The sequence below is a fragment of the Gavialis gangeticus genome, unplaced genomic scaffold (genome assembly GCF_001723915.1).
Source record: "Gavialis gangeticus isolate Ggan-Ray unplaced genomic scaffold, GavGan_comp1, whole genome shotgun sequence".
Lineage (NCBI taxonomy): Eukaryota > Metazoa > Chordata > Crocodylia > Gavialidae > Gavialis > Gavialis gangeticus.
The window spans coordinates 9,121,715-9,130,723 of record NW_017729018.1 but is presented as its reverse complement, the minus strand read 5'-3'; the positions used below and the strand labels follow the sequence as shown (position 1 = coordinate 9,130,723).

Below are 9,009 nucleotides of genomic sequence, written 5' to 3'. Positions count from 1 at the left end.
CTGAACAGGACAGGGACCTGCCCAGTCCCCCTGGCACTGTGGAGTGCCGGCCAGCCAAGGGCACGGTGCCATGGCAGATTGGGGGCGGCAGGGCCGGGTTTGGAGGTGCCTGGCAGTGGGGACCTGGACTCCTGGGCTCTGCTCCCAGGGCTGCGGGCAGGGCAGGTCTGGCTTGCAGGGGCCCATGCAGGCTGCAGCCATGGGAGCTGGGGGCAACCGGTGCTAGCAGCTGCCCTGCATCTCCGTGGCTGAGAGCTGCAGAGGGAGACCCCGGCTCCCGCCCGCCAGCAAAGGTAGCAGAAGGAAAGCAAGACCCGCAGCTGGGGCTCTGCAGCCGCAACCAGACCTTTGCTCCCCTCCTGCAGCTCAGCCACTGCCGGCCCCAGCCCAGGGAGATCAGCAGTGACCTGGGGACTCCGGCCAGTGCTGTGACTGACACGAGTGTGCCAGGTCTCAGCAGATGGCCAAATCTCCTTCTATTTGGCACTAGCTGGGCTCCTGCCATCCTCCTGCTAGGGGCCAAGAGGCAGGTGGGGCCAAGGGGATCAGGAGCAACGCCTCCAGCAGGACGCCTGGGTTGCGCCAGGAGAGAGCGGGCTGGATCAGAAGGCACGGCTGCCATCTGCCGGTCCCGGCTGGTAGGACAGGTGCCAGCCTCTGCCACGGGTGGTGACCTGGCCCAGTTTGGGGCATGGGACGTGGCCCAGTTTGGGGCATGGGACTGGGAACGCAGCCCTGTTGGCGAGAGGGACCGGCTCTGCGAGGTGGGGGGGAAGAGGGACCCGCTGGCTGAGATGCCAGGAGGGGGGGCGCGCTGGGCACCAAGAGCTTGGAGCCCCCGACTTGAATTCGACTCCGTGGGGCGCTTGTGATTGGGTGCAGACATCGCATGGGGCTGCCTAACTGGTCCCAGCTTGGCCAAGTGCTGCCCATTAGTCTGGGTCCTGAGCTCAGGAGCTGCTGTTGGAGGAGCCACATGGGCACAGCCGCCTGCTGGGGGGTCTGGGAGGCAAATGGGGAGGGGGCTGAAGCTCTCCTGGGTCAGTGCCACTGGGGCTAGGGCTGGCCTCTGTCCCAGCATGGCTTGAGCCCTGCCACTTCCACCCTCGAGCCTGCTGCCCCGCACAGCCTCCCACCAATGCTCCCCTCTGGCATCCCCAGCCCCGACCCAGCTCACGTTCCCCCCTCGGGTGAGCCGGAGAGCCCAGACCAGCTCCGCCTGGCGAGGCAGAGGGCTCATCAGCCTGCTCTGTGCCCGGGGCTGGTGACACAGGCAGGCTCTGTAGTGCTGTCCTGGTCCCAGCCATGGCACAGGTCCAGGCGTGGGGCTGTGCAGGCAAGGTGCTTTTTAATCCCATCTGGGCCAGATGGAAGCCCCTGGTGCTGGGGGGACCTCGTGACACGGGCCCTGCGTGCTGCCCAGAGCCAGGCAGGAAGGTGCCAGTGCAGGGATGACGGGCACCCTGAAGTGTGCCCGGGTGCAGGTGCCCGCAGGTCAGCAGGGGTGCCCTCAGGCCTGATTTCCCAGCTGATCGGGCAGCTGGCAGAGAAGCAGCGAGCACAGCCCCCCCCTCCTCCTCCCTGCTGCAATTTCCCAACCTGGCCCGTCGGTCGCAAAAGAACCAGGAAGCTGCCAGCCCCCGCCCAGCCCTGCCGCTCTCCCCGCACCCGCATCCCCTGCCCGGGGCACTAAGCAGGAGCGGCGGGACAGGACAGGTCACGACCAACCACGCTGGCACTGTTTGCAGGGTGAGGGGGTGCAGGCAGCGGGGCAGCCCTGGGCACCAGCCTGACGCAGAGCCCAGCTCGGGGACGGCTCGTGGGAGAGACGTGCAGGCTGCTGCATGCCAGAGCTGTGCTATGGGGCCAGCTGGGGGTGGGCCATCTCTGCCCAGAGTAGGGCTGGCAGGGAGCGATGGGTGGGGGCACTGGTAGGGCTGGGGGCATCAGCAGAGCTGCCTGTCCCAAAGTAGCCCTGTCTCTTCCTCCCTGCAGCCTCCGTTCCCCACCACGCTGCAGGATGGCTTGCCTGGGCCTCACCCTGCTAGCCCCGCTCCTCCTGGCCCTGCCCTGCAGCTGGGGGCAGCCATGCCCGCCTGTGCCCAGAAATGCCACGGCGTTCGTGTGCACCGCACCGGACCTCTACGTCTTCCCCTCCGGCCTCCCCAGTAGCATCCTAAGCATCTCGGTGGAGTTCACCAACCTCAGCGCCGTGAGCGAGGATGCGCTGCAGGGGCTGCCCCTGCTCCAGGAGCTGCATCTGTCCAGCAACCGGCTCCACTGCCTCCCTGCCGGCCTCCTCTGGCCCGTGCCCGAGCTCCGCGTCCTGGACCTCACTGGCAACCTGCTGGAGGACCTGCCCCCCAAGATCTTCTGTGCCAGCAGGCTCCTGCAGCACCTGGTGCTGGAGGGGAACCGGCTGGGGAGAGTGCAGCCCTCCTGGTTCCGGTCCCTGGGGGCACTGCAGTGGCTGGACATCTCCGGCAACCAACTCCAAAAGCTGCCCCCGCATTGCTTCCTCGCGCTGCACGCCCTGCAGAGCCTGGACCTGTCCCACAACTTCCTGAGCAGCCTGCCCGCTGCGGCGCTGGAAGGCCTGGCCCAGCTGGAGCGGCTGAACCTGGAGGGCAACCGGCTGCAGGTGCTGGCCGAGGACACGTTCCACCCCACCTGCGGCCTCCGCTACCTCTTCCTGCAGAACAACAGCCTGAGCGCGCTGCCCGATGCCGCCCTGCTCCCGCTGCGCCGGCTGGACACGCTGGACCTGTCCCACAACGCCCTGCACACCCTGGACTTCCACCTGCCCGAGCCCCGCGAAGCCCTCGGCCTGGACCTGTCCGGGAACCCCTGGGTGTGCGACTGCCACGCGGCCCACTTCCTGTGCTGGCTGCGGAGCCGGCCCGTGCACCTCTACGCCCGCAACCAGACCCTCTGCCAGGCCCCCCCGGAGCGCTACAACCGGAGCCTGGCCACGCTGGCTGAGAGCGAGCTCGGGGTCTCCTGCCCGCTGGCCCCTAGGCCAGGGAAACCGGAGAGCCAGGAGCTGCCCCCAAGCCAAGTGGGCAAGGCCTAGCTATGGGCTGTGCCAGCTTCCACCCCCACCCTGGCATCCCCAGGGCAGCCTTCCTTGTCCCCTTCCTCCTCCTCCCCGCGCTGGTGTCTGGGCAAGAGCCCACCTGAGCGGCTCTGGGTCTGTCTCGGGCTGTTCCCTCCCCCGAAAGGGTGATGGGTCCTCGCCCTGATGCCCCAGATGCCCAGGCCTTGGCCAAAACCCCGCCGTGCTTGCCCCCAGCCTCCCAGCAGACCTCGGCCCTCCATCTCCCAGCCCGCCTGCATCGCACCCCCAGCCCCTCGGACCAGCCCCCCTTGGCAGCACCGAGGGGCTGTTCTTTGGGTCCGAGAAGCCATTTTAGCTCAGTTCGCGGTGGTGGGAATTGTGTCCTGCCAGTGGCTGGCTGGATCCAGGGCCCGTCCTTGAGCCAGGCCTCCCAAAAGGCTGTGTGCAAACATTGCAACACACGTGTGGCTTCCTCCCGGCCTGTTGCAAGCATGCCTGCCCTCCCCCCAGCTTTCCTCTTCCAAAACAGCCTCCGAGGAGTGGGGGCTGACGGGACTGGGGTGTATGCATAATGCAGATGTGCCACCAAGCTGGCACTGATCGAGCAAGTTCCCACTCCTCCTGGATTGGAGGCGTTGGCATGTACAGCGCCTGGCGCACCAGGATGGATGGGCACCTAATAGGTGGCAAAGAGCTGCCTTTCTGACCCTGGAGGGGTGGGAGTGAGTGCCCAGCCCAGCCAGCCTTATAGTGGGCAAGCACTTTCACCTGCTTTGGGAGTCCTGGGGGGTGGGTGCCCAGTGACGGGGGGCATTTCCACTGCTCTGCTTTCCCTTCTCTCCTAAACGTGAGCTCAATAAACATCAGTGCACACACCTGACTGAAGTCTGCAGTGTGCTTGACTTTGGGAGGAGATGCCTGGGCAGGGAGGGTGGTGCAGGGCACGATGCAGTGTGGGATGCCTGGAGGACCAACCAGACGTGTGGCACAACACGCGTGTCCACACATGACACTGAACCGGCTCAAAAGTGTACTTGACTTTTCCAGGGATGCTTTTGTCCCGTTCCAGGCAGCTTGAAGTCAGTGCGAGGGCCTCGTATGTCTGTCTGCCCCTGGTTTAAACTGGGCTAAGCGTTACGTGTTTCATCTGCTCGTCTGTTAACCGCAGGGTTTTGCCTTGTAGACACAAGGACTAGGGTTTGCAGCGTTTCTGATGTTTCTCATACTGGGGCTAAGAGTGTGGAGGCCGCGTCCTGGGCCTATAGTTTCCCCTAGGGCCCCAGTCTCAGGGGGAAGTCTATGCTAGGAGGGGGAAGTCCCTGCTAGCAAGGTTTTGCATGAAGCAATGACAGCTGAGCACATCGGCCACTGTAGCCCTGTCCGTGGCTTCCTTTGTGTTTAATTGCAAACGAAACCCAGAGCATTTCACTTAATGCCGTACCTGTAAATTTATAGTAGAACCAGGTCCCCGGGAAGGCTTCAATTAAAGGGAATTGCTTAAAGCCGCGGCCCAATTTATCCTGAGTTATTGCACCCATAAAGCCTGGCAGCAAATGCTGCTCTGGACCCAGGGAGGATGGAGGCTACAGGCTGTGCGATGTTAACGATGGGGCGGCTGCTTTAACAGGAAACTGGGAGGGGGGCAGGGGCTGGGGTGGTAGCTGGGGCTGGAGATGTCCCACAAATGCCCATGGAAACCCTCTGGACTTATAGCAAGCCCCTGGATAGTCCAAGGTGGAGCCTGAAGGGATGCATCTTGACAGGGAAGTCGCAGATGGAGAATCCAGTGCCTGCCCATATGAACCCGGCCTTCCCCGGGGACACAGCACGGCCTCCTAGCAGGCATTCTGGTCTGGCCTCTGCCGGGTGACCTGGGCAAGTCACTTCCCCTTGCTGTGCCTCAGTTTTCCCATCTGTAGCCCTCGCTGTCTAGCTGGAAGGAGGTATCGAGTGAGCCGGATACACTGGAGAAACAGTCTGAAATCAGCCAGTTGAAATTCAGTAAGGATAAGTGCAACGTCCTGCACTTGGGACAGAGGGGTTAGGGGTCAGGACGCCGCCTGGGGAGTGGCTGGCCGGGCTGCAGTGCTGCAGAGGAGCTGGGGGTTACCGTGGACTGAATGTGAGCCAACAGCGCACTCGTGTTGCAAAAGAGGCCAGTTGCATTTGGGCTGTGCTAACCGGGCCACCTCTTGTGAATCAAGGGACGTGATTCTTCTGCTCTGTCGCTGCTGGTGAGGCCTCGCCTCCAGTCGTGCGTCCAGTTTTGGGCCCCACACTTCGCAAAGGATGGGGACAGGCTGGAAAAAGCCCACTGGAGAGGCCTGGGGAGCACGACTGGAGAGGAAAGGCTGACAGAGCTAGGGTGACTTAGTCTGGAGATAAGAAGACTGAGGGGGCTTCGATAGGTCTTCGCTTCCCTGCCAGGCGACGACAGAGGACGGAGATGGGCTTTTTCTCTGTGGCTGCAGGGGACAGGACGAGGTGCACTGCCCCAGGCCGCAGGAGGGGAAAGGAGGTTCGAGAGGAGGGGGAAACCTCTGGGGGTGGTTCAGCATCGGGACAGGCCGCCCAGGGGGGCTGTGGTATCTCCGCACCGGGACATTTTTGAACAGACCTGTGGTTGGGGAAGTCTAGTCACGGATGATCCTGCCTGCCGTCGGTTCCCCTGGACATGAGCTCCTGGGCAGACCCCTGAGCAGGGGCATGGACTCTGCTCCTACCTGGCACTTCACCTCCGCGGGGCTCTGGGCACTGCATGCGGGGCAAGAGCCATCGCTCCCTTCCCTGACGGGGAAACTGAGGCATGGAGGGAGGACAGGTCACCAAGGAGCCGGTGGCAAAGCTGGGGTAGGAGCCAGGTGCTCCCCTGGGTCCAGCCTGGTGGCCTGGGCCAGGGGCACAGCTCACAGGCAGCACGTCAGCAACACACGGTCTATTTACAGGATAGTGGAGACAGGGGAGGCTGCCCCCAGCCCAGAGATCCTCAGGTCAACAGCTCCTGCGCTGCTGTTTCTTGGGCCCCCAGTCGCTGGTCCGGGTCCTGCATGGGATGGAGAACGGGAGGGCCCGGCCCCGCTGCAGACGCATCGCTCTGCACAGCCCTGTGGCAGCCTGTCCTTTTGGGGGCGATGCCGGGGCCCGAGGGCGCCCAGGGAGCGGGCATGGGTGCACACAGCTCGCCTGCCCAGGACCCGGGGGGAGCCCGGGTGGGTGCTGCACCCTTCTGGGAGCCCCTGCTGCACCCCATGCCCCCCGCCCCCGCAGCTGGGGGGAGGTACAGCCCTGGTGGGATGAACCGCCCGGGCACGCAGCCTCTTTCCCTCTGTCTAGCTGGCATCCGCCTGTGCTGCCACCAGCCTGGAGGGGAGCTTGGGGGCAGCCCTGATGGTGCTGCCCCCCTTCCCTCCCTCCCAGCCCAAGCCACCTCCCACCCGATGGCTGCAGAGCAGGGGGATACTGCTGCCCGCCTGCCTCCAGGTGCCCTGGGTATCTCCTGCAGATGGCTGTGGGCATCCCTGCTATGGGGCCCTGCAAGGCCAAAGTTGGCTTTGGCCGTGGGATCCTGGACCTCAAGCAAGGGCAGAGCCCGGGGCGGGGGCTCCCCAGCAGGGGGGCAGGGAGAGTTGGGCTGTCCCCCGGCTCTGCCCATGGGCTGTACCTTGGTATGGTGCCCAGCGGGACGCTGCTGACCAGCCAGTCGCGCCCGTAGAGGATGGCAGGGCCGCTGTATTTGTTGTAGTATTGCTCCGGCTGCTCCGGCTGGAACTGCCGCTGCTCCCCCAGCGGCGGGACCAGGTGGGAGTCTCTCACCTGGCGGGGGGAAGACGGGCTTTCAGAGCCAGGCGCAGGGGAGGAGAATGGCCAGGCAGGCAAGGGGGCCTTTCCTATCGCTCGGCTCCTCTCAGGAGGAGCACTGGCTTGCAGAGGACGGCCCCCGGGAGCCAGCGCCTTCCCCTGCCTCTACCCAGCCCAGCCTGCACCACCCTCAGCTCCTTGGGACTGAATCCCCATGGTGGGAGGGACCCCATCAAGGGCTGGGTTGGGATCCACAAGCCCCCTTCCTGCCCCAGCACAGGGGCAGGAGAGCTCATACAGAGTGGCTCTCGCTGCCCACAGCCCCGCTCCACCGTACCCGCTGCAGCGACTCCTCCATGGGCCGCACCGTGGGTTGGCTGTGGGGGACGAAGGCGGCCTGGGTACTGGAGATGGGAAGGTTCCCTGCTCGTAGACGCATGGGGAAGGGGGGAGAAGAGCACGTTAGAGCCAGGAGCCCTTGGGCCACTTTGCAGCTGGAGCAGAGACATGGGCAATGGGCTGTGACCCCTGCCCACCGCAGCCCCTGTGCACCGGGACCATGCATGGCAGGGCAGCAATGTGGATGGGCCTCGGGGGCAGTGGGTCTCAGCCATGGAGGGGCTGCAAGGTGGGGATGTGGGTTTCCGCAGCTCCCGGCAGGGCTGCGCTGCCTCCCAAAGGGGCATAGGGCAAGAGCAGCGAGAGCTACTCGTGCCCAGAGGAGCGTAGCAGTGGAGCTGGGCATCTGGGCACCACCCGACTGCTCCCCGGAGTTGGCCCTGGGGGCAGCGCAATGCCCAGCCCATCCCAGGAGGAGGGAGCTTGGCTCCTGCAGAGCAAGAGGAAAGCCAGCGAGCAGCGGAGGCGAGGGATCTGGGGCTGCCGCGGCCTACCGGGTTGGTTCAATGGCAGGTGGCTCTTCAACTGGTCCTTGCTGTTGCATGGCACCGTCCGGGCAGGCGGCCGTGGAGGAAACTCCTCCTGGTGCAAGGTGCTGTAAAACGCCGAGCTCAGCTTGTCATCCCCAAAGGGCACAAAGCTCCAGCCTCTCCACTGGGGCGGAGCGGGGCGTGGGGGACGCTTGTCCTGGTCAAACTGGAGGGGAGGAGAGCAGCAGCTCATGCAGGGCCAGCTCTGTCTGCCCCCCGCATCCCATCCAGGCAGGGTGAGCTGCACCTCCCTGGCTCCCTGTGCCTTCGCGCCGGCCTCAGCGAACCAGCCCAGGTCCCAGGGCAGGCAGAGCAGTGCTGGGACGCCCTGGGGGGCTGCAGCCCAGATGGATAGTGGGCCGTGCCCCCCTCGCAGCTCTGCCCCTGCCCCCTGGCCCTCAGTGGCAAGGCCCCTTGCAGCCGCAGGGCAGAGAGCAGACCTCTGTGTAGCAGGTCCGGTACGTGGTGGTGCTGGCCCGCTCCTGGCTCCTCTTGGGGTCCCGGTCACCGCGGGGGAATGATGACACCAGCTGGCTCTCGTACTCCCGGGATACAGGCGCTGGGAAGGCGAGAAGCGGGTCCCGTCAGAGGCCCCTTCTTCTCTGGGGCTGTGGCAGGCCCCACTTGGCCACACGCTCCCACCTGGGCCCACCCAGTCCTGGTTATTAGAAGGCCTCCGCGCATGGCAGCTCCACCATGAACCTGGGCTGGGGGTATAAAACAATCCCACCTTTCTCCTGCCCTGTCTCTGCTTGTCTGCTTGGACTGGGAGCTCCTCAGGGCTCTTGCTGTGTGTACAGCCCCTAGCACACAGCTGCAATCACTGGGGTCCCTGTGCCGCCTGAGCCCATGCTGCTGCCAGGCTGGCATGGAGCCCCCTGGCCAAAGGCTTGGCCCCTCTGGGAGCTGACCCCTTCCTTGCCCTGGGCAAGGACAGCTGAGAGCCCCAGGCCTGGATCCGGCCCAGCACACTCCCCACCATTTAATCACAGAGAAGAAGCAGTTCTTGAGCCCCCTGCACTGGGGGGTCTGGGGAGAACGGGGCCCAGGACGGCCAGAGCTGAATGGGTCTGGGCTTTGCCAAAGCCCTCCTAGTCCTGCCAGGCCGGGACAGGGAGCAGGGCGGTTTGGTACCTAGCTCTCGCAGGGGGAACGACGCGGCGGTGGTGGTCGCAAATCGTCTGCGGTCATCCCCTGCCCGCATGGTGGTCTTGCGGAGCGTTT

At 65.0% G+C, this 9,009-nt stretch overlaps 1 protein-coding gene across 3 annotated transcripts in view; it reads left to right on the top strand.

Moving 5' to 3' along the window:
* Positions 1-3,938, top strand: part of LRG1 (leucine rich alpha-2-glycoprotein 1) — a 9,721-nt gene extending 5,783 nt beyond the window's left edge. The window contains exons 1-2 of one of the 3 annotated variants that reach the window (XM_019513417.1): positions 1,615-1,749; positions 1,996-3,938. In XM_019513417.1, coding sequence (XP_019368962.1) covers positions 2,021-3,073 — 1,053 coding nt within the window. In that variant the 5' untranslated portion in view covers positions 1,615-1,749; positions 1,996-2,020 and the 3' untranslated portion in view covers positions 3,074-3,938. Of the gene's footprint in view, positions 1-1,614; positions 1,750-1,995 lie in introns of those variants that run through there. The other 2 variants (XM_019513419.1, XM_019513418.1) reach the window with 2 other exon arrangements.
* The last annotated feature ends 5,071 nt before the right edge of the window (positions 3,939-9,009 follow it).